Source organism: Calliopsis andreniformis, chromosome 10 (genome assembly GCF_051401765.1).
Source record: "Calliopsis andreniformis isolate RMS-2024a chromosome 10, iyCalAndr_principal, whole genome shotgun sequence".
Classification (NCBI taxonomy): domain Eukaryota; kingdom Metazoa; phylum Arthropoda; class Insecta; order Hymenoptera; family Andrenidae; genus Calliopsis; species Calliopsis andreniformis.
The window spans coordinates 15,802,994-15,828,826 of record NC_135071.1 but is presented as its reverse complement, the minus strand read 5'-3'; the positions used below and the strand labels follow the sequence as shown (position 1 = coordinate 15,828,826).

Here is a 25,833-nt window from a genome sequence, read left to right as displayed (position 1 = left end):
GATTGCATCCAATTTTCCTTGCAATGTGCACTTGAAGGAACAAGACACAATATCCTCGATACTCTCTTTCTTGCATCACTGGAGCTCTCAGACGAATCTGCGTGTACTTATTCCTAACGATTCATAAATAGCTTCACCGATAAATGAAAAATCGAACTCTGCATTTCTCGTTTTCTTCGAGTGGCTCTCATGAAATAAATCTGCTGGAAAATATACATACAAATTAATTCCCTGCCTTCATGCAGATTATATCCATAAATCACATAATATTTAATCGAGGAAAATATTTGATTCCAAAATAATAAAAACAGGACACTCTAAGTACTCTAAATTAATTTTCACGTGAAATAATTCCAAACGTCTTAATTAAGATTCTCCAGAAAAGTATTTGAGCACTACCAGGCATAATATTTAAAAATACTTTTAATCACAAAGAAGGTATATTTATAGAATCCTCAAGGAGCACGAAGGAACTGTTTGCTCCTTCTTCCTACAGTGCACTCGAATAAATTAAAAGGCGAAAGGCGCTTCCAAGGCATCCAGAAGCATCGCGAGAACGGCAATCGAAGAAGTGGAAGAAAAAAAGGCGAGCTCGAAACGAAGCTTGGAATAACGAGAAAGATTTCGAGAAGGAAAAAACTTTTCCCTGGAAGATTGCAAGATTGCACGACACTTCACAGTCATCTGACGACTCCAGCGGTACTTGTTAGCTCGTAACTAGTCCTTCTGCATAAACACCTTTATGCAAATGTTGCGCTAGCCCGAAGTTAACAAGCATCAGGCGAGTAAACAATCCTCTGGGTCGATCATTGAATTATTAACCATATATCAATCTCGGTAGTCCTAATTAAGTACGTTGACTTGACCGTCTGGAGCTCCTAAAGCGTTTCGAGATGAAGTTCCTGTGTCCTGCCATATGCGCGCAAGAGCAGCGCATATTAAGCGTATTAGAAACTACTTTAGCGGAGAACAGACGGATCGGTGCCAAGAGGCGACCCAATACCAAGGCGAGGTCTGGGAACATAATTGGAACTCTAGAAAATAATTGACTGCCGGGCACTACATTGGCACGAAGCAACTGAAATTGTCACGAAACTACCAGAGACAGCAGAATAATATTTTGCAATTTATTTGGATGCAACCGTATCTTTGAATAAGTAAATTGAATTTCAAAAATATCGCAATTTTATTACTTTCGTAATTTTCGTTTCGAATAAAAAGTGTCCCACTCTGGTCATCAGTCTATATGAGAAAGAGAAGCTTCAGAATCAATCACATCAAAGGAATAACTTCAATTCTAAAAAATAAATTAGAACTGCCACTCACGGCGCTACAACGTCTCTCGAAAAAGCAAGGTGCTCTTTTGCTAGAGAAAAGGTGAAAAGATATCGAGTTTCATGAAAGGAGAACATAGTGGGTTCAAGAAGAAGGTATCCCGAGACCACAGGTAAGAAACACGAATGCTCGTTGTTGCAACTCGCCCCTAATCTCTCTAACATAGAGCCGCGAAAATGAAACGAAATGACCATTAGTAAAAACGGAATAGCTGGAAAAGCTGGTACAATAATTGCATCCCTTGTTCGCAATATTCCGCAAGTCCACGCCGCTGACCTAAATCCCGCCCGCGGCGACTCGCGAAAAAGGGATGAAGCGAGGAGGGAGAGAAACGAAACGGTAGTCTTGGTTCGCCGAACGAAACAATCTAGTGACTGTTATGACATTAAGCTTGAAATCTGGTCCGCTCATTTTGATGGCTCAACTTTAAACCAGATAAAACTTGGAACACTTCACCGAGATGATGGAACTTGGGACATTTCGGGGAAATCTTGGAACAGAAGGTCGTCAAAAAATTCGCGGAGTATGCAAATGAACTGCTTGGATAATGTCACGTATAAAGCTGTATCTGCATTATACAGGGTGTTTCTGAATAACATGGACAAACTGGCAAGACGTGATTCTTTATGAAAGAATAAGAAAAATATCTTTCTACTGATTCTATCTATTTGATATATAAAAATATATATTCTACTGATTTCTCTCTGTCTAGTTTAAGCCTCATTCTACTTATTTGTCTGTGTCTTGACTTGGAATTTATTCTACTGGGGTTACTATGTCTGACTTGGAACTTATTCTACTGGTTTTACTGTGTCTGACCTGAGGCATATTCTACTGATTTCGCTCTGTCTTACTAGACTAGGGCACGTAGAAGTAGTAGTAGTAGAATAAGTCAGACATACTTTGACGCAAGTTTTAGGCGTTTTAAGTGCAATTCGTTACTGATTTTAGAACTTTTCTCAAACACATATGATATGACTCAGCGAGTGTCCTAATACTTTTAGAAGGGAGCGTATTTAATTTCGTCAAGTCAAAGATTCTGTTCTTCGAGTTAACATCTGTGATTTTTAAGGGGATAGTTTCTAGGAATTCATTCAAATCGATGGAAAAGGAAAAGAACACAGGAAATCGAAATTCAATTGGTTTCACGGATCGTTGGCAGGCGCCTAGGGATATATTTCGTGTAATTGGGATAACCTGACGTCGCGACGTTAATTGAAAACGATAGAACGAACGTACGAGCGAATTTTCCGCTTGGGGAACGTGTCCGCGTGTCGATTACAAATGAGTCCAGTGTCGAACCGAAACGTATACCTGTTTCGCCAGTTTTCACAGTCGAAATTCCTGCGAAAGCACTATCCAATCTCCACTTCAACCTCTTTCATGCTATTCACACGAACGCACGTGTACCTCTATTCTTTTTATTCGAAAGAACGAAAAATCTTATAGAATACGAACAAGGAAATAATCGAGAAGATGATTTCGCTACGAGCTGGCATTCCTTAATATTTGCTTTAACGAGAAACGATATTAATTTCTCGCGCGATTAAGTCAAAGGTGATTTTACTTATTAAACTCTGGAATGCTGGATCGAGCATTTCATTATTTCGGACGTAGATTAAGAATATTAGGGCTTCGTGTCTGCAAAGCTGGATCATTCACTGATTTATGAGGAGGGATATTGAGATTTTGAATTTTCATTACTCCTGACCAGTGTAATTATCACTTTGAGCGCAGGTCTCGGTGAATGTCAACATCGAACAGCGATATTGGCCAATAATTTCTTGATGAAGCTCACAGGAATTTCATACCATTCGCAGGAGACAATTCTGTGTAGGATAATATCTTAAATTGGAAGGTGGAATTTAAATGATCAGTGCTACTGTACTCCATTATTATAATTATATATCCCATCTCGTTTTCACATTCAAGCGCTAATGTCTTAAAATTTCGCACTCTGAATCCATTAGCAAGATTATTTTCCCCCCTCGAAAGGCTGATCGTCGCTAAGTAGAATATCACCATATTGACCAGATAATGGTAGATCATCAACCTATTAGCGTACAGACATTAACTTCCGGTAGAAATCGTCGTGCAAATGAGATTTCCAAATCAAATAACTCTCCTAAATTTCTCTGTTAAACTGCAACAGCTCTGGCTCGCTCGCAGTTAGTTAATTACATTAGTTAATTTATCTAGACTAGCTTGATCATTGCATTCCACTTTGTACCGAAATTTATTTTCTCTGCCCCCGAGCAAATTATCGGCCTTCTATAATTCACACCAACAAAGTAATGCGATAAATTCGCTGGTGCACTGCTCGCAACAGCGATACCATAAATTCCATTCAACCTCTATTATATCTCATCCAGCGATGAAATAGAAAGATGTCTGAAAACCCGAATTTCAATAAATCACTGGAATAATTAGCCTGATTCTTTGCTTCTGAAATCCTGGCAATTTCGAAGAATCGCTTTTGATTTCTTCTGGGTTACTTTTTATTTCATGTAAGTTTCAGTTCTGAGAGAGGAAGATGGCTAGCGAGAGAACACAGAGGCTAAAAGAGCAGACTCGATCTACGTAACCCTGTCACTGTTACTTTGCTTAGGAATTACTAATCTGGTGGATACTCACACGCATTAAATTAGCAAAAAAGAAAAGAAACGAACAAAAACTAAATACGTCGACCTATCTTACATCATACTACAAAAATCTGGAAAAAATCATACTACAACCAATCTAAGAAGATGATACAACAACCAACCAAATTATGTCTACCCCTCACTTCACCAGAGAACACTATTTGCACCTCCTCTGCCACTCTCACACCTCAACCCCCAGTTCCCCTAACACTCAGTTTCCCCACAATAAAGCGAAGTGTTCCGCGAGCAAGGTCGCAGTTACTCAAGGTGCTCTAGCCTCCTCGAGCAGCGTCACGTTTGATCAACGATCGCGTATAAACGCGTCACAGAGCGGCTTCAAAGCTTTGCAGGTGAATCACGTCGAATCCCGCGGCAGACGACCGAATAACAAGCGAGCAAATTGGCCATTGATCAAATTTCTCGATTACAAGCCGAATCTTCGCAGACAGTCGTTGCTCAACAGCTAACAGAGGAAGTTTTAGTGACAGGGGGTGTCAAACCCGCGGCGTGGTGCTTAGGTTCGCGACAGTATGCTCTTTCGACGATTGCGGAATTGAAATTGAGACGGGGTTGAGTTTAATGCGATCTGAGCACGTTTTGTCGCCACTTGGGGAGGATTTACTGCGTTTAACGGAGTTTGCCTTTTATTGCTAAGCGAGCGGAAGTGAGATGGGAATTTAGGCGAAGTTGCGAAACTCGCGCGGCGAGTCGATAAACGGTGGCATATTTGAATTAGGTTTTACTTAAGGTCCGTTGACAGTGAATTCATTAAGGAGAGTTTGAGGTTTTAATTAACCGAGGGCTCTGGAGATCCTGACTCTGTTCTGGAGAATGGGTGATGAGTATCGTTTTGGGAAGTGGTAACAGATTTCAAGAAAATTTAACTTGGAAATGGAAGTTAGAAGTGGAGATATCTGGGTGTAAGATAAACCAGAATCTGGATAGTGGTATCTAAAGTGTACTCTAAGTATTAGAGTGCCTAAGTATTAGAATATAGTATTTATTTATTTGTGATATCTGTAGTATTATCTGAGCAGTGTCTAGAGACTTTGAATATTAGAGGTATTAATATCTGGATACTACTCTAGCTTTAATTATTAGTAACTTTAAATATCATTCTTTGTAACTACATTACTATTATGCAGGAAGACCTCAGGGAAAGAATCTGATAAGTCAAATTTCCTAAATTTTACAGGAGAGGAATTTTAGCAATAAATGCTACCAACATTATTCGATAAAATTGTTAATAACTATTTAATAATTTTGAGTTTCTCGTTGACTTGTTAAATTATTCTCCTGTTTCACATGGATCAAGCTATTTTTCTGTAAGCTCACTATGAACATGCTTATATCTTGGAACTCATCAAGATGTCCATCTCAACTCTGACATACGAATGCGCACCCTTCTAGCTACCAGATGACATAAAACAAAATCTTGGCAAACATAGACTTATCAAGTTCTCCTGTGGTCTTCAGTCAAGTAACAGTGTTTGTTCAGCATTTCCCGCGATATAAATCACCACAAACAGAACAGGAATGTTAGAAACGATTTCCTAACACGAGTTTCCCCAAAGAGAGTGGATCTCTGACCCACTGATCATCGAATCGCGCCCCCAGGGGGCGAAAGAGGGTAGGGGGAGAAACAACACCGCGCGTCCCTGTAATTTCGCCCGACGAATCTCGCCCGACGTTTTGCATCGACACTTGACAAAGGCCCTGGTCCCGTGTCAGGCTGGAAACGTCGACGTGAACGCAGACGATCTGATCGATTCCCCTTCTGTATTCCTCGAGCGAGCTAGCCTCTCCTTTATCCACGTTCGAGTAGAGAGGTGGCGTGGCCGAAGATTGTCGGGGAGCTCGATAAAAGAGGAGCGATCGGGAATCGTTCGATGAGACCCAGGCCTGCACGAAATACTAATTACCCGAGAGTGACTTAAAATCACGAGCACATGGCGCGGCCGTGCCTTCGTCGGGGGAATGTCCGACAGGAATTTAATTAAGTGCTCGCGCGAAATAATCGCCGATCGATTCTGCGCGCTGTGACAATCGTCCTCCTTCGAATATCCAATTATTTCGTCCGATTCGAGCGCTTTGGACGCTGGAATTTGGTATTTGTGTTGCACACTGGGTTCAGGGGAAAGTAATTAGAGGAGGCAGTTGCGGAATTTTTTTTGAGGACTCTTTTATGAAGTTTCGAAACGATTTTTTGAGAGCTACGAAGCTTGAAGCCTTGTCTGGGACGAGTACCCTGAAAGTAATATTCTTTGAAGTTTTAGATAATATTTGAAATCATTTTTGAGTAAATGTCTGTATTCACGAAATTAAATCCAGTATTCAGTAGAAGAATATTTACGGGGAAACGTAATTTTAGTTGAAGTTTAATTATTGTCGCTATTTATTTTATAAATCTAATTATCGTGAAACAGAGGTCTCGAGTCTATTCGTGTGGAATGTGTAATTTAGTCTGGTGCACTTAAAACTGCAGTTCAATATCTGAAAATTGGGTGGCAGGGTTTCAAGAATTTAATTTGCAAATCGCTTCGAAGTTAAATGTACTGAGATATTGAAAAGAGACTTCTGTTTCTTATTTGTATGTATTAGTCCCTTGAAACTTTTGCTGCAAGCAATACCTTCACTACATTTTTATCAAATTTAATCATCCCTGAGGAACGCAGCCCTAAAAGCGCACAAAAAACGTCTCCCTACAAGAAAACTTTCCAATTGAAACACCGCGCAAAAACTGGCATATCTACATTTACCCAGTAATAGGCAGCAGTTTGTACAGTTCTTGAATGTTGTTTCAACCCAGATTCCAGCTGAACGTTGACACAATTTTCAAGTTTCTATCACCGAAGAAATTGAAGATCGAGGCAACGCGAGGCGCGCTTTCGTCAGAGCGATCGGGTCCCTCGCGGGAAGCTCGATGACCATAAAGAGGTCGAAGAGTCGAGTCACGACAGTAATCTCGCTGTACAAGGCTGTTAAGGATTCGATTCGCCCCTTGGAGCTCGCGAGAACTCCATATTTACTGGCGTAACAAGCCGACGAGTGTCGTAAGACTTGGCAAACCCGAACGAGGTCGTGGTTTCTTGGAATTCCCGTGGAATTTTGCACAGAATCATTGTATTATAATAGTACCACCCTGCCACCTCTCCTTTGCCAACAGAATTCCTTTGGATCGGGACTGACCTTTGACCCCCTTCACAAGACGATCTCCGAAGGATATTCCTAGTTTCCGATTATGGTCAGGTTTCTGGAATTAAAATTCAGAAATTTCAACGAATACTAAAAATTAAGAAAATAAAAAAGTTTGAAAATTGGAATATTAAATATTTCCAGTCAGCGTTTCAGGACTTGAAATTTTGAAGATTTTCAATTCTGAATTTTGGAAATCACTGTAGCTTTGTTTCAAGTATTCTGAGACTACAGTTGCTGTGGATCAGTTTTCTGACGAACTGATATTCTGACGACTATGTCCTAACTATTTATCTTAAAAGCGAGCCAAGTTGAAACATATTCGTTAGAATATCGTTCGGCAGAAAACGCCTGCAGCGTAACTGCAGCCTAATTATCTGGGCTTAAAATGGTGTGTAATAATTAAGACATTTAAGCCAAGTAGAAAATTTGATGATATTATCACCTGGGATAAGTTAAGTAGTAGACGAAGAAATTCCTGGAAGTTCCGTCGATAATCCTGTCTTAAAATGGGAATAACTCTGTTGAAGTATGAACCACCGCCAACACGTTTCCCGCGCTCGAAAATCGCCGAAAGTGGCTTTAAGGTGAGAACTTTATCGCGGGCGCAAGTTTCAGATTACCTTAGCCAATCAAGGTTTAGATTGAGGAAGATGTAGTCTCTCGGGATGGTTTCCATGACTACCATCCCCATTTCTGTATCCACCTTTCTGTCCTTTCCCAATAACACGACCCATCTTATCACCCTCCCCTTTCGGCGTCGCGCGAAAGGTCACAGGGTCGGCTATCGCAAAATCGTTCGCCGTGCATTCTATAATCGCGCGAGTATAATTGTCACCATCGCGGACGCGAACCATGTGTCACTTTCCTATCCATTTCCTGCCGAAATCAATCTCCCTTTGCTGACTAATCGGAGGGTGTAACGAATGGAAATTTAAAATTCACTCTGTTGGAAAGACGAGAGGTTTCTAAGTGGATAGTTTTTCACCCACCAAAATCAAGCAAAAGGTTAATCTGCTTATTCTACGAACTACCTAATAAAAGTTTTCACTTCTCCAGAGTACATCTGTCACTTTCTGAAAGAATCGTCTCCTTGGAAAAGTAGAATCTGCAGTCTACTGTAGCCCACCCCCACAGCTTCCCACGTATTCCAGTAGAAGAATCTCCCTGCACAGGATTCCACCCTTTAAACGACACTCCAGGGACGCGGAAAGTTTTCCACGAGGCGCGAGACCAGCTGAAGGAAGCGTTGTTTAAATTTCGCGAGTCGAGAAAACGCAGGGAATGCCTGAAGTCACTCGAATTTCTATTTCCACCGCGATAAAACGCTCGCGGCCGTGTGCAATCTCGTATTGCGCGAATATTCGTGCGCCACGGGCCGGGGAGGATCCGCGCGCGATAAAATTGCCGCGGAGGAAGAAGGGACTCTCATTTTCCGCGAACGTCGCGGTGCAATCCGCGGAACAGCGGCAATTTACATCGGAATGCTTCATTTCATAACCGAAAGTTGCCGCTGTAACAGTGAACTATTTCAATTACACGCCTAAAGCTCGGGATCATCGCAGACAGCGATTTACCTTCGTTACGCGCGAGCGTGGTGCAGGGGAGAATGTGAACGATGAATTATTAAAAGAGAAAGGGAGGGAGATTTTCGTCAGCCTCGTGGTTGGGATATTACGAGTCGCGACAGATTTTTGGCACTTGTTTTGGGCGATGTTGCATCTCGATTGCATTGGTAGTATCTTGTCTGAAGAGGAACACGAGGGGATCCTGAAGTGCAGTTGGGATTAATTGAAAGGTTTCCTTAGAAATAGAGTCAGGCTTCGATAGGGAAAAGTTCTCCCAGTAGTTGAAACTTTGTTGGAGAGATTGGGAATTTCTGATCTGGTTTCGAAAACGCAGAGGAGGAGTCTGTGGAGGAGCATTTATTGTTCTGTTTTTAGTTACGATGCTATCTTTCTCGTATAAGCTGTTACTGGTAGGGAAAGTATGCATTACTTTCTTTCATAGACAATAGATCCTTATGGAACGATGGTTCCTCGCGTTTCGCGATTGAAGCTACTTTAAAGGGTCGTGAAATTTATCCTGGATAATAAAGTCGAATCTGGATTATCCAGACTAGCCACTGGGACTACATAATTCGTTTCTCGTATAATCAGACGCATTTCTGTTATGCAGTATTAAATTTACGAGCGAGAAATTATGCAGTTAAGTTCGTTCTGCTTTTCAACTTTACAAGCACTGTCGGTTCTAGCGTCGAATATTTTTTTAGCAAGTGTTGCATTATTACCTTTTTACTAGCTTCAGTGACATCAAATACCTTTTTACTCTTGTCGTGTATTTAAATCAATATTTTCTTCGCAACAAAAATTCTAAAATTTTTAGCTTGAGGTGAATTTTCAGAATTCAAATTTTTAAATTTTCAAATATTCAAGTAACTGTCAAGCTTCTTACTTTTCAAATATTCAAATACTTTTCAAACTTTTGAATTTTCAAATATTAAAATAATTTTCAAACTTTTGAATTTTCAAATATTTAAACTATTCTCAAATAACTGTTAAGCTTCTTAATTTTCAAATATTCGAAATTTGAATTGTCTCCAAAAATCCCACAGCACTTTCATCTATTTCGTTTCTACCTACTTGTACCTCCTTCAGCGTGCATAGTCGGACTTCTCCGCGCGAGGAAAGTAGAATTGAAGTAGGTAGCGTCGCTGCAACAGGAGTTGCGATTTCGAGGTGTAATTGAGAGGGACAGGTTGATATTCTTGGGAGCCAGCAAATGAAGTCGCGTCTCGGTGGCGCGGTCGTTGCAGCTCCAGCTGCATCTTCCGCTCATTAGACGGAGAGCGGGCTGTTTAAGTGCTCCTGCTGCGCGCTACTTTCGGAATGAAAATTCATCACCGGGAATTAAGTTTTTAGCTCAGCGCCCGCGCGTTTAACTTGGATTACTCGTTGAGCACGGAGCATTGTGCACGCTTAGATCAGAATTTCTAGACTTCTGTAGACCTACAACTCGCTTCCACGCTTATGCTCATCTTTCTCTTAACTTCTCATATTTTCGGCTGAAATCTTCGTCTACAATTTCACTAACGCAATTCTCTTTGGTTGTAATTCCCTTCCTGGGCGAGTTCAAGAGAGGATTCTCGTTTTTTATGAAGCTTGGTACAGTGGTCCCCATTTTAGGTGATTAAAAAATATTTCATTTTATTTTTTTATAGTCGGTATATACTTCTTTTTCGTACTTATTGTCTGGTCGAAATGTCACATCTTGTGCAGAATTTTTATTGTGTAATTTTGAAATATGACTAACCCAGACTACTTTGTTACTCTTTCACATGGGTTATACGCATTGCAATTTCGACTATGCACTTGAATATACACGTGACTCTTTGTTGGTCGGTTTCGCTGCTTGAATGGAAGGCGTGTTTTGGCTCAGGTTATTGTTTCACGAGTACCCCTTTGTCTGTATACTGTCACGTGGTATTAAAAGCGCAACAATAACTTTTGAATACTATACTGCCTCGTGAATTTCCACCCCCTTATTGTTTTAGAAATCGGGAATGGCCCAGGTTTTCTGCCCTCTCATTTTGCCAGTATTTCTATTCACACGTCAATTTTGCACAATTCGAGTGATAAATTGCTCAGAGTTCCATAAAATAATTCAAATATAATATAACAAATGTTATTCAATAAATCTACGAAACAATTCTATTGGAAGCCATCATTGCGCATAGCCTCGTGAGACTTTTAATAAATTTAGTTCCTCGTAAATTTATTAGAAACTCCATTCGTTATAGTCTCACAAGTTTAACTCATATTCAGCTAGTAGTAAAACTGAAGAAAAGTCATACAATTTCAAAAAATAAATTCTCATATCTTGCGAAATCGACAAAGCCATTTTTACAGCCAATCATCAAGCACAGGCTCACGTGAACCTCTCACCGACTCGATAAATTTGCCCTGAATCATTCAGAACACCCCCGCCCCCCGCAACCACCACTCAAAGAGACACATTCCCTATTGAAGTCAATAGCTTTCGTTTCGCTGAATGCCGTTTACCATTTAACGTGGCCGCCTAAGCGCGATCGATCTCTTCGAATCGAGATTCCTCGAGACACACACCGACGACGATCGCCGCCTCCTTGACCGGATTTCCGCCCGAGCCGAATCGAAAGTCGCCTGTGAACGATGCAGGCCATCGTCGATCCTTCTGCACAGTTTTGTCCCTTTTTACGCTGCACCGAAAACCGTGAACCTCGGTCTCCCTGACAGACTTATCTGTTAACCCTTAGCTGGTATTATCCTTGGATCACTGTATTCATACATATAGTATGCAGCGACGCAAGTTTTTCAAGCTTCGAAAAGGAAATGCTTTCGTGCGTCTTCGTTTATGAGAACACTGCAAGCAGAAGTAAATGGAAATTATGTTATCAGAAAGCTTGTGTCTTTTGAGATAAACGGTATGCAGATTAATTTGCAAGTTTTTAGAAAATTCTACTGAATCAGGTCACATTTTTCGTAGGAGAGATACGGTGGATTTACCATATTTTGCTATAATACTGGCATTTTGCTGCTGGAGAGTTAAATAAAAACAGGAGGAATCTGTGTGCCAGACAGGGGATGTCAGCTACCCGCGCAAAACGAGACACTGTGTCCCCTTTCTCATTCGTATTCCGACAGTGAGTTTGTTTCTTCCTTCTACGTGGCTCGGTGCAGAGGCTGGGAATAAAAGGAGAAGAGGGACACTTTTTACGGCTACTTCCCGTTTTATTGCCCCTCGCGACGCAAATTTTAAAGCGACGTCTGTGCTGACAATGTAGGAAGCCGTGAGTTTGCTCATGTGAACGGTTTAGTTGATGGGAATTCGAAAAATGTTGATATTATGGTAAATACGAGCGAGGTGAAATAAATGGGGGTGAGAACTAAGAGGGTTACTACCACAATATATCTGTACCTCAGAACCAGACTAACTGAAGTCCATTAAGTTTTTCACAGGATCTTATTGCTTTTTCTTTAGTTTATTAGAATAATAGGAATTTAGTGAAGTTACGTTATGAGTGAAGGAAATTTAATAGTATAAACTACTTCAAAGACTATGTTAGGAAATATGTAGGATAGAAGACCCTATTACTGTGTCTGAACCTATTATTGTGCTTTAGATAGATTTAATATGAAAAGCGCAGTAATAGGTTCAGACACAGTAATAGGGTCTCTTACCCTAATTGTATTTGTTTCTCGGCTGTCCTGAAAAATAACAAAAATACACTTAGATTAGCCCTGGCTCTGAGGTACAGATATTAAACCGAGGAATCTAACAAAATATAAAATCAGGTGATTTCCACCTAACTCTCTGGCAGAGGGTTAACACTAAACCTGCTCCCAGTCTTCGCGAGACTTCCCCATTTCTCAGATTCAAATACCCAACGCCACGTAGAAAAGAGGAATAAGTCACTCTTTCAACACCACTCGCAGGCTATCAGAAGAATCCTACTTTTAATCTCCACGATTCCCATCCCCACCGCGTGAAAGAGGAACAAATCACACACTGAATAATATCTCCCCCAGTCAGTCCCACGACCGCAAGAACAATAGGCAATCAGCAGTCGCGGTGACCATGGTACCCACTTCCAATTACATCTCCATACCCTCGTCCTCGGACTCTCAATAACCGCCACAAAGACCCCAATCAACCAAGAAGCAACCCTTAACCTTCAATCCGGTCGAAGAAGATTTTCCCATGGTCCAATCACGGACACTGCCCCCTAATCAAACCCCTCGATCCTCCTCGCACCTCTTTCGCCCCTGCCCTCGAATTATCCACCGAATCGCCTCTTAGTCGCCCTTTAGGGGCACAGAGACAGCGCTGTCCCACGATTGAGCGTGATTGCTGAAAGTGTTCCCTGATTTTTCCAGCTACGGAAGCCAGTGTCGACCCTCTCGATCCCGGGGGCGATGAAGAACAGCGGCGGCGTGGCCGGTGGGGGCGGCGTGGGCGGCGGCGGGGGTGCTGGCTGCGGCAGCGGCGGTGCCGCTGGGGCAGGCGAGGACGCCGGCATCGCCCTTGTTGGCGTCCACTCCGAGTACCCGCGGTACATGGAGGACCGCGTGCTCGCTAGCGGGGGCCAGGTGAAGGGCCCCTCGGGCAGCATAGGGCCTGGGTCCAAGCACAAACCCAACGTCGGCTACCGGCTGGGCAGGCGGAAGGCCCTGTTCGAGAAGCGGAAACGCATCAGCGACTACGCCCTCGTCATGGGCATGTTCGGCATCATCGTGATGGTCATCGAGAACGAACTGTCCAGCGCTGGTGTCTACACCAAGGTGAGTGGTTTTCGTTCCTAGGGGCGCGAGAACTGAAGCTGGGGTTAGAAGGGGGAACAGTTTGGGAAGAGTCTTGGCCAAGTTTTTGTGATCATTAGTAAGGGAAACGTTTCGATACCTAAACGGTTAACACTTGAACGTCTGGCGGCATATTAATGTGTTCTTTTGGTAGTATCGGTAACCTGCAGGTAACATATTATAAAACTAAATTGAAAGGGCAAGCAACTTAATTCGTTTTTTATTGTAAATAAATATAATGAAATGTTCGTTTATCCAAGTTAGATAAGGAAATAATGGAATATTATATGTGTAAAATGATAGTACAATTTTCACTGTTGATGCTTTCGAGTTTAAGATGTGTCCTTTTGGAATTATTTTCCCATCGTTTCGCCAGAATTGTAGCTAGCTTTATGAAGGAGTCAAGAGACACACTGATACTGGTGTGTGCTTTATGGTATTTTATTATTATACTGGAATGTGTTCATGCTCTGGATCACTGCTCACGAATCAAAAAGTATTTTAATTGGCCAGCTGAAGAATTAAAAAACAGGGAGGAGGGAGCTCTAGATTGGGTTCAGGTGGTAGTCTGTATTATTTCCATTGAACGCTCCCAAGCTTGAATTAATTTCTATTTATGAAAATATCGGATTACCAAGCAATTAATGTAAAGTAGTTTTAAGATTGCTCATAGCAGGTCTGTCTCGACGACAGGGGAAGGGGTTCATAGAGATTTCTATCCCTCAAACTCGGAAATTTAAGCAACAAAAGCGTCGTGCACTTCTTCAGTAACTTTTTAATTGACTCAGTCAGGAAACTCGTGGCGGCGTACAGTTAGTTGCGACTATCTCGTTAGGAGCGTAAAAGTGAAGCGTTTCTTATGCAAATTTTAGACAAAAAGTTTCAAAGTCAAACCGTCCCGAGGATTTAACGAGGATGAGAGCACGGTTACATTATAAGACGCATTAATCGCGTTACAGTTAAGTCGATACGCACTTTGTGTCTATTCTACTTAGGTGCTTATTAAATTTTTATTTTTCAGCTAATAAAATTCGAAAATTTAAATACTCAGGTTCTCAAATATTTAATCTGTGAAATAATCATTCAGAACTGCACTCGATGCAAATTTCATTGCTTAATATTCATAAACGTTATAGAATAGAGGTAAAAGTGGTGCTCTGTTACAACATAAGAGATACACGATCGTTCATCGGTACAGTGTAATAATTCACGTGTTAATGATACCTTGCATAATTCATGAATCATAACATATTAACATTCTCCAATGCACTAAAGCAGAAACCAATATTTTTTGCCAACAAAAATATAAATCCATATAACAGAAAAACAAGATTACCTATGTGAAAGAAAAATTGAATAAAATACAGAAGCTTCCCCCAACATAAAACGAACAAAATTCTGCTTTCCCTTCAGAGTAGCCCTTTACTTCACACCTCTTTACACCTCAATAATAATCACCCAAACACTTTAATTCTAAAGATTCTCTGCCTTCCACCTTCCACTATCCAGCTTCACAAGCGTCACGGAATTAAGTAGCACTCAACGCGCAGTCAACGTTACACAGAATCTCGTTCAATTAATTCGTCCTCGGCCCGCCACAGGCAGATCAATCGGTCTGAATGCCACTTCTGAAAGCGTCGCTTTCAGCATCCCGCGACAGGAACAAAGTCACCATTTTCCCTTGATCAAGCCGCGAACCGGTATGGTAATTAAGCGTTACGCGTGATCATCGGCGGAAAATGATCGCCCCACTCTTCCTTCCCCTTTTCAGCTACACTCCTTGTTGCCTGGTTTCAGTTTCACCCTAGCCTGCGGCTGACGTTCGCGTTCTCTGATCGCTGACAGTTTTCCACAAGCACAGGTTACTCGTGACGAGGCTAATTTCTGTTGGGAAAACGAGCGGATTTCTTCGAGTCGAGGGGAAAATAAATTTTGGTGGACTCTGGTTCCCTATAGCTTCAAGATGAAATTAGAATTTTAAGCGCTACGTCACGCACATATGGGCGACAGATTTTGCGGGATAATAAATGATAGAGGAATGATTTAGTGGAAGGTAATAAAAAAAGGAGAGCAGAGACTGAGAAGAATATAAAGGTGAATTCAGACTAATTTTATTAGCAGCTAGTACGTACTCATGACTGTTCTTATGGCAGAAGTTTGAGTCAACATACCGTGGCACTCAGGGTGTTAAAGACATCCAGCTGGTAGTGTCAGCGTGATGACAGCAGAGCTCGTATGATTCGGATGAAGAGAATACTGAGGGATTAAATTGAATTGAGAGCTTAAGTTTCAAGAGCACAGGTGTTGTCTGGAGAGTTCACTGAAAGCTGACATTACGGACTACTGTCTGTCATAAACTCGAGTAATGCCAGTACTTCGAGTTATCTCGTACAATTCATTCAATTGCTTTATCGTGTTCCTGCCATCAGTCTTATTTCGCGTCAATTTCACAGCCTGGGTATAATAAACGAGCGTACTTTTAATATCACGCCATTTGTCTTCTGCTTTTCAACTTCCTTGCACCCTTCTGACAGATCGCGCGGAAGCGATGCCGAATTGATGGGCAGGAAAGCCAGAATTTCGTCGGCTTGACACGAGCACATCCGAATCGTGTTTGCCAGCCACTGGCGAAAATATTTGCTTCAGTGTTCCCCGTACACGGAAAAAAGCACGTTGCTATTCACTCGTCTGTGTAAATCGCTGAATCGAGTGAACGTTTCATGCGAATGCAACTCTCATATTTGTTAATAACATTACACATACGATCGGCGAGTATTTACTCTTCTATACGTAGTTTCACAGATATCGCGCAAAAAAGCTCGCAAAACAATGCGACTCTGATCAGAAAAATGTTCTCTTTCAATCTTTCTACCCGAGCTCTCTTTTTCTGAAATCGAGTAAAAAATTGACCTGATTACAAAATCAAGTCAGCAGCAAAGGGCCCACATCCCCCAAATTCTAGCCACTCCTACGTCAGCAAATCCACAGATGTTTAGATTCCAACGGGATCGTAATTCGCCCCTTTACAGGCATGGGGTGAAATCGTACGAGATACCTCCCCAATCATGCGACAAAAATTGCGCACTCGACGAAATAAATTGGCTGCCACGCGGTCGAAATTACTGACCTGTTTATCGTGTCCTCTTGCAGTAGTCATTTCTCAGACTGCTTCGATCCAGCCTCCAATCTTGGGCTTTTCAAAGGATGCCTAACGAAGTTGACGATGCTCCTTTCTCTTACACGCATAATCACCCTCGAGCATCCAACTCAAGGTGGTTAAATCTAGCGTGAGCAGAGGGTCGTCGCTGACGACTGAATTACGTTGTTGACTGTAGCAATCTTTCGTCTGAGCTCGTGCCAAGAACGAACGAATAGATTAATAATATTGGTATATGGGAGAGGATAGGGTTGCTGGAGAGTTACAGAGGGTGGGGAAACGTTTGTGTGCCTCCTCGTGAAAGAAGGCCAGCGAGGGTGCATTCGATTGCTCCCTTTCTTTTAGCCGCGAACATTCTGTCGGCATTCTGGGCCAAATCATACATATCGGTGAAGCCTGGCCTGTGTTCACACACTGTAGGGGTGTCTCGGAGGTGACGGGGTGGAAATTGGCGCGTAAGGGTTACTGGAATCTTGTGACACGCCTGTGTATTTTCAATTCTTATGTGTAGTCTTAATAAAGTTTAATGTTCGAGGGGTAGGTTGTCCTTTGTCTTCTTTTTAATGAAATCCTTTGACAGTTGCGATGTCTTCAGTCTTCAATTTTTAGTCTTCAAATTCGTGAAGGAAGAACTGATCAGGGTGGTAGCGTTAACTGGCAATTCACCAAGCGCAATTCTCCGTCATTACCTCGTCAGTAATTGTCCACAGCGATGAAAGGTTTTCTGGTAACCTTAATAACAAAATCGTGGGTCACGCTAGCAATTTGTATCTGGCGATCATAAAATGTGACGATGTGTTTTTAACTCTATCGATAAAATCGTGAATCGCGCCAGCAATTTCTACCTGGCAATTAAATCGTAAAACCCGCGACGTATTTTTAATACTCATATTCGTATGACCGTGTCATCGAATATCTACTAAACCGAACATGCATGGGTCACGGTTGACCTGGGCGTAGACTTTAAACACTTCGTTCTTCGAGGGTTGAATTAAACACCTTTTCGTCGATTTATTTTCTGTATACAATACGTGATCGATTTTAATCGAATACCATATTGTTATGTGGCTCTGTGCTAATAAAATGAGCCTTTACATTTTTTTAGTTTCATCCGTAGTACTCAAAAGACCCAAAATTCTAAATAACAAAGATCGAGAGAAATCCAATAATCGACGCTCTACTGTATTGTTAATCAAGGGATTAAACCTGGCCATTCAATGAAGCGGAGAAGGTAATAATAAAATCTTATTAACAATTCAACTCGACCCGTTTCAGTAACTAGATTGAATTCGATTAAATATTCCAGTTGAGAACGGAATATCAACCACAGCAGAATTTCCTTTATCGTCTCATCGTTGAAAGCAGTGGATGATAATGCGCCCCATATACGTAATGTTACACTTTTTCTGGGTAATATTTACGCCTGTTCGACCCTGAGCTATCAGATTCGGCTGCCAACATGCAGCCAGCGGAAGAATCCGAATATTTACACCGACGTGAAGCTATGCATACGTACGCATCGACTTGCAAATGCCCAGGCGACTCTACCGTGTGAGGAAATTTAGAAAATGGGAAAGTTGGTGCGAACCCCAGACGAATATCTCATTTTTTATGCATCGATTTCTTGATGATGCTGGTATTCTCGTGTGCATCCTCTTGGAAAACAAACAAACCCTGTTCTTTATCCAGTTCGAGGTGACTAGACACCTCGATGAATCATAGTTAATACAAGGGGGTTGTTAAATATACTGTCAACACTTAAGTAGTCAGTTGAAATGTGGCACATTGTTTTAGAATTTTATTTTGATGGCGAGGGAAATTTTATCCTATACGATATTTCGAAATTGCAGAGAAGATAAAAATATGAAAATTTTAGTTCGTGTAGCTATCGAGGTATGAATAATCGAACTTTGGATATCGAGTTTCCATCGCGAGGGGTTCAAATGTCAACTGAAAGGTGAATTCTGGAATATTGCTGCGAAATTCGTTGTGTGTAAAGTATGTAAACTAAACAGCTCAGTAGGTGAATAAAATTTACACTGTATATTATAATACACACTCAGAGGATAACAGATAAAACTTGACGAATTTTTTTCGTGAGGAGCTATACCTACAATTCTAAAGATTACATTAACTTAAACATGAAAAATTTGAGAAACTAAAAAAAATTCACTGTGAAAGTAGAAAATAGATGTGCAGGTGAATGGAAGAAAAGAGGAGTCCACAGTCTCACGAAACTTAATATCCTCAATGTGTGTGAATAAATCTGTTAGTCACTGTGAATGTACATATGCTAATAAGGCCTCTTCGAGGTTGTAAGTTGGGGCACACAAACGTGTTCTGTGGGGGGCCTGGGTCTCTCAACTGAGGGTGGGAAATACAGATATGGCTTGTGGGGGGCCTGGGTCACCTAACTGAGAGTGGGGGACACAGACGTATCCTGTGGCGGGCCTGAGTCTCTCAATTGAGGGTGGGGGACACAGACGTGTCTAGTGGGGGCCTGGATCTTCCATCTAAGGGTGGGGGATCCCAGAAGCAGAGGGCCCTCCAAGAAATCAGTCATTGCCCAACCCTCGCGTCGTAAAGATCAGTGGAAGTCATTAATGTCTCTTCTTCACCCTTGTGCAGTGACCAAACAATTATCATACACCACCATAACTCAAATCACTTCTACAACACAAGATAATATAAAACACGAACTCATACGATAACAATAAATTTAAATATTACTACTATTTCAATTTTATGTGAATTAAGCACTCGTCAAAGCAGCACTAAATATCAAACTTCATTTTCGTGTCGAATTGAATAATGCAGAAGTGTTCAGGCGTACATAGTGTGTGTGTAGTTAAAATTCGTTTAACCATAAACTTCATCTGCATCACAATCCGCGCGACACGTGACAAATTATTTGTCTCTGGTGACAGTGGTAAATACATTTGAATTTCAATGACAACGCTTTAGTGGAATAGATGCACAGAGGGAGGACAAAGAAACCGTGATGCATCATAGTTCTTGCCGTGGGTATTCTGCAGCCTGGTCATGTACACAGAAGTTCGATTACGTGTTGTTGCTCCACGATGTTCGTTCTGCAGGGCCCGAGTTTTTTCCCTGCCAGATGAGATCGTGCTCGGCTGCGAGTGTCTCTTGCAGTGCTCCTGTGTCTCTTTGTGCTACGAATAAATCGTGAACGCGTGTGAGATCCCGGAAATGGGCGACGTGCCTTTGGAGAAGGGACAGAGAATTAAGTTCCATTTTTCCCCTTTCTTCTTTTCTCCCTTTGAAGCGCTAAATGTGATTTTCGTTGGGCACGATACCCTTGTCAAAGTGGCTAACATTGTTTCCGAGTAACTACGGAATTATTGGCAGCAGAATTGTATTTCTCTTGCACAGTGATGGTTAAAGTAAAAGTATTTATTTGAAGAATCGTGAAATTCAGTGAAATTATATTACACGCTTCAGACATTACCATTATCCTAGTATTTTTTTAAAAAGTAGTCTTTTGCTTCAAAATTAGTCTTTTCTATAATCTGAGATAATATATCTACACTACCCAACTATCAAGAAAGGCAGCAACTGTGAAGCAATGTGAAGTTAAGTACCTGCATTTTTGGATATTTTTGAACATTCTGCGTCTTGTTTTAGTACGTAATAGCAATAATATATTGTTAATAGATACTGTTTCTCTCTATAATTGAGCAAACATTTCAATTAATCCCAACATATCAATTAAGGGTTAACTGTGTGATAGATTTCTGTTTCACCGAATTTTTCACTGTTTTTAACGCTCTTGTGGTTTCCTGATATCCACCATAAATTGTTGTAGAAATAATATTCTCAATGAACCTTTAGCAAAACAGCCTGTTTACCAAGAACTTGAAGTAAATTTTCGGAGCACAAAGTAAAATAAAGTATCGGTGTTCTGTCGTGCGAAATGTTTCGCAGTATTCGATGTTGGCACGGTTTCAATGGTAAGGAGAACTCTTGTATAATTAAGTGCACAGGCTCGATGGAATTGTTCCCGATACTACGTCGTGTTCGATAAGCCAATACTTATGATACTAAACAGCGATGTCGATATTCGAATGACCCGATGATATCGGTCTGCTTCTTCATATCAAAATGTCCGGGGCACAATTAACGACCGAAATAAATCGAGCCATTAAACGTATAGATTTCTGTCGTTATCAATGTAAAAGGTTTGAAACGAAACCAAATGGAAAATTCCTTCGATCTCGATTCTAAATTGCACAGAGAAGTATGTCAAATTTGTACAGCACAGCAGAGACGTAAGCCGATATTTCGAATAATTAACGATGCAATGGACGAAGTAATCGTGAAAAATCGTGAAAGTAGATGAACTAATGATATCAGGTATTCAACGTTAATCATTTAATCATAATTTCACGTTTATTTGGTTCTAAGAAGGTCAATCGTTTTATTAACCATTCTACGTTAATTGATTAGTCGAAAACAGGAACTCAATATTTCTGAATACCATCGCCACTTACTTTCATCCATGAATAATTCATAGAACGGTATTTTAAATTAAATTCTTCGGTTCGTTTGGAAAGCCCTCTTTCCACCTCACCTCGAGCACGCTCTTCAAACTTGAAGACCGTTCGAGTTCTAATTCGCTTAACACCATTATATTGAGTACAGTAATTATGACAGGTGGCTAATGTTGTTAGGAAGTAGAGCTTGTCAGCTGGCTCGTTATAAGAGAAGCCTCACTGGATTAAGTAGATAAGAGAGTTACAGTATTAACTTTTCAAAGTCTCGTGAAGGAATGCATTCTTTCTTAGCGTTCGACACTTCTGTTTCACATCACTTTGAAGCTTAACTATTGCAAAAATACTTATTCATTTAATAAGAAAGTTTGTTAAATCTAAAGCAGAAATGTTCAGTGATGAGGGAGAATATTAAAAAGGGGGTGAAAATTCGATACCACATGACAGGGTGCTCCACTTAAGCAAGGCCACATAAATATCTCTTTTTCTAATTGTGATGACACAAGAAATATTTTATGTGCAATTTCAATGGTATCGGGGGACAAATATACTGCAAGTAGTGTTTTTCTTTCAAAATCTCAAATAAAATATATTATGTGGAGCCTTATTTAATAGGACCATCCTGTATAGTTTTACTTATCACCCTTCACTAAGGCTCACCTAATTAATTTCTAAATTATTGCTTGTCCTCAAAGCTTGAATCATCTTCAAATTATTACCAATTACTAAGATGCCTTATAAGACTATCGATTTCTGCACCCCCATAGAGTAACCTCGAGGCACCCTTTAGAATTAACCCTCAGCTAGTAGTACAGTAGCGGGCTATTCATATACTATTAAAACAAAACTGATTTATGCAAACATGCGAAAAATTCGCAGCAGTTGAGTATATTAATCCTCTAAACCTTTCAAACTACTCACCCCAGATACGAATTAAGAACTGCAAAAATTCGGAACGATCGCCAAGAACAAAGTCAGAAAATCAGAATAAAACCACCCCCGAAAAAACGGTGTGTACCTTCGGCAAAAATATCGCTAAGAGGGTATCGAAGAGTGCCCAACAGGGAGCTCGTTAATTGCTGCGGTGTAATCTCGGGGCGAGGGGCGTTCCTGCTCTGTTTGTTCTTTTTTCGCGAGACGCTCTCGCCGAGAACAAACGCGCAACTCGCCAATTAACAAAGTCAAACAGCTGAACGCCTCGTGAAACAAGGATGAATGTTTCACGGTGTTTGACTACCCCTGGCCCGACCTTCGCGCGTTATTTGCGGCAGGGGAGTATTCCACGAGAACGATCGTCACCGCCCTGTACACGCGCCGATTAAGATCCAATAACCCGAATGCAAGATCGAGCATCGAGTTATGGGGACGTTTGCTATCGCGGTTCAGCGGATACGCGGCGGTGGGTCCAGTTTATCTAGTTCAGTCGAGATGTAGACAGTAACTCGGTTTCTTGGCAACTGGCTACGACAAAATGAAGCGAAGTCAATATTCGTCGCGATAAATCCACCGTATGTGTGTTTACAGAGGTGCCTGGTTGTGCATCGAGACTTATGAGCACGCGACGCGCGAGAGTTTTAAAGCGACCCTCGCGTGACAGCACTGCGATACAGTCGAGATGTTTCATTCATATCTGTGAAATTTGTTCTGACTTTTGAAAGGGAGAGTTGCGATGAAAATTTGTTACTTAAAACTTCGACATTTCATTTAACCTGGAACTATCCTATCAGCCTGTAATAACAGGCAAAAGGTTATTTACTGTTAGATCAATTCTCAATCTCCGTCTACCGAGGGGAAGGAAATTCAGTTTCCGAACAGAAAGCTGGCGTAACACATATCATTATACGAGATTCCTGAGATAACCGCGGTGGATTGGTAGCAGCCACATGCGCCGCGTATCATTGGCCCCGTGCCAATGACGAACAGACGGTGGTGGGAGGTTGGTGGCGGTGGATTTAAGTAACTAGTTCATGTTCATTGGCGTGTACCCCCCGAAATCTCCCTGTGGCGCTAAGACCATGCAATCTAGCGACTGGACGCTTTTCTATTAATTTCCACCCTCCCTCCCTCTTTCCACGACCTTCCCAGCAGGGCAGCGCAACCCCTACGGGGGCAACAATTTTCCCTTGCACATTCCCTGCGATAAAATACGTTCTGCCGCGTGTTTACTCTCAAGTGGATCATAGAATTTTCCTCCTTATCTGCTTCTGTCCAGGGTGGAAGTAATGGCGGAAATTTCAGAGAACTTGCGCAATTTGTTCGCGTTTGAAGTGGCAAGGTTTTTCGAGGATCACACGCTGCGATGTCTGTTTTCCGTTTCGAATATATTTCTGGGAAAGTGGGTCAGTTATTGTAATACCTTTGTCCCTGTAGCACGGTTTCTGCGCGCTGCTATTAAAATTGTAATGGAATTAGCTATCGTATACGTGATACGATCATCTGGCGCACGTTTCGGTAGATAGGGACGCCAACTTTTTTTAATTTAAATTGAATTTACGCGGTATCTTAATATTCTCGACAGGATGAAGAAATATGCATGACAGAGCCATTAAACAGAATGTGCAGCCAAAGAATCTTTCCCATTTGTTATGCCTGGTAGCTAGAATAGTCATTACAAAAATGTTCACCGCTCAGTTTTTCACATTTGTATGCTCAGAAGTGCATATAAAAAGTGGAAGTATGCATTACGTACTGCATAAACACAAGGGCCGCGTAAGATGTAGGGTTTCGGAATAATTTGCAGGTAATATGTATCAAAGGCGGCTCGCCTTTGCCGCCGCGTATCCCTCTAGAATTCAATAATGGCTGGAAAGCGTAGTCCACGAAGTAACAGAATGCATTAGCTTTGATCCAGAATTCTGGTCGCGTCTTTCTCGATCTGGCTCGCGTTAGACGTGAGTAAACAACTTTAAGATGATGGCGACGAGAGTCGACGAAGGATTATGTCCGAGCACAAAAATACAGTATTATAGAACGTTCTTCAAACATGCTATAGTTTGGATGCCTATCGAGATAGGCACTTGCTGGAAAGCCCGAGGGAAACTTTAAGGCAGTCTTAACCAACCCATTCACTTATGTTTCACCCTCGATTACCTTTTGAATTATTTTTCACCCCGTGGTATTATCAGTTTATACTTTCGTTATCGTATTTATTGGATTAATGCAAGTGTTTTAGAGTTATGAGAGATGTAGATAACAGGGTGGGTGGTAATAATCTTAGTAGTCATAAATCTTATCACGTTAGCTGAGGGTGGATTGGGGAATTTCAGTATGGGATCATTTTGGAAGATATTTTCAAATTAGCAACGTGAAACTGTTTGACTTGAAGACTTGAATATTAGAATATTTGATTATTTAAAAATTTTTCAAGGATACTTGCTTTAACCATTAGTTGGGTATTTAAATATTGGTAAATTTTTATATTTGGAACTTTAAATATTAAAACATTCTTAAATGACAAGGCTTGAAGGAATGAAAAATAGTATTCTATGTTATATAGTAGTGTAACCTCGAATATGGTCAGGTATCCGTTAAGTAGTATAAGCCTGAATATAACCAGTCATGAAGGAAGTAGTGTTAGTCCAAGTATAACCGACCAACAGTAAGTAGTATTAGCCCAAATATAACCAGACATCAAGTAAGTAGCATTAGCCCGAATATAACCAGACACCCAATAAGTAGTATAATCTAAACAGACACTTTTCTATTAATCCAAATATCAATCTGAATTTCTTCCAAAAAATTTCAATTGAAATCCTCAAATAAGAAAATTCCACGACTCCAGAGCGCTGTAACCAAACATTTTCGTAGGTTCCAAAGATCAGCCATTGTCCAGAAACTATGGTATCGCTATCAAGAATTGATACGCAATTCTATTCGAAAACCGCTCTGGTCCCTGAATTTCTATAACCGTAATTCTGTTCTAGTGCTATTGGCAGATCAAGGCCCTCCACCTCCCACTCAGCCATTCAAGGACTCCACTCATGCATCCCAAATGCTCCCATTCGGTTTCCTCGAACCACAGAAAAGTCAGCCGAAATTTCCAGTACCCTCGAGAGATTATTTATCCAAGACACCATATCTCTGACGAATAACAAAAGCTTCGAAGAGCCAGCAATACTCTGGAAAGGAAATAACTCTGTGTGGGTGGACTGTATCCGTAGATCGTGCTCGTTCGTCCATGTATCTGGAAATCCTGTCGGAGTGGGTATCGTAACGAGGGATTTAGGCTCGAGCAGGTGAATTTCGCTCCCCTCCTACTCGAATCCCTCTCACGCTAAGACGAAAATGGTCCAGCATAGGAAAAGCGTCGAGGAAGGGGCGTGATTCTTCTCTAGTCGTTTAATGCGCTGTAAAAGGCCCACAAGACTGAGAACGAGAAGTGGCACACATCGGCTGCCTCCGTTAAGAGGACGAATCCATCAAACTAAAAGTTTTCAGGTCAGCTGTTTTTATGGCTGACTTCGGTTATTATATTTAGGACGCTCGTGCCTTCTTTCTCGCTCCTTTTCGCCTGTCAGGGTCATAAATATACAGGACCACTACACTGAGGAGACTTAATTGCTTTTTTTACGAGGAAAAAGGCTACAAAGCTTGGGAGGCCGAACTTCAGCGCATTTATAGTGTTAGTATAGCATAGTATATTGTGATACTGTAGT

At 41.3% G+C, this 25,833-nt stretch overlaps 1 protein-coding gene across 1 annotated transcript in view; it reads left to right on the top strand.

Annotated features, from left to right (window-relative positions):
- Sk (small conductance calcium-activated potassium channel) overlaps window positions 1-25,833 on the top strand; it is a 189,053-nt gene that overhangs the window by 115,607 nt on the left and 47,613 nt on the right. Inside the window, exon 5 of the mRNA XM_076387233.1 lies at window positions 13,088-13,492. Coding sequence (XP_076243348.1) covers window positions 13,088-13,492 — 405 coding nt within the window. The remainder of the gene's footprint in view (window positions 1-13,087; window positions 13,493-25,833) is intronic.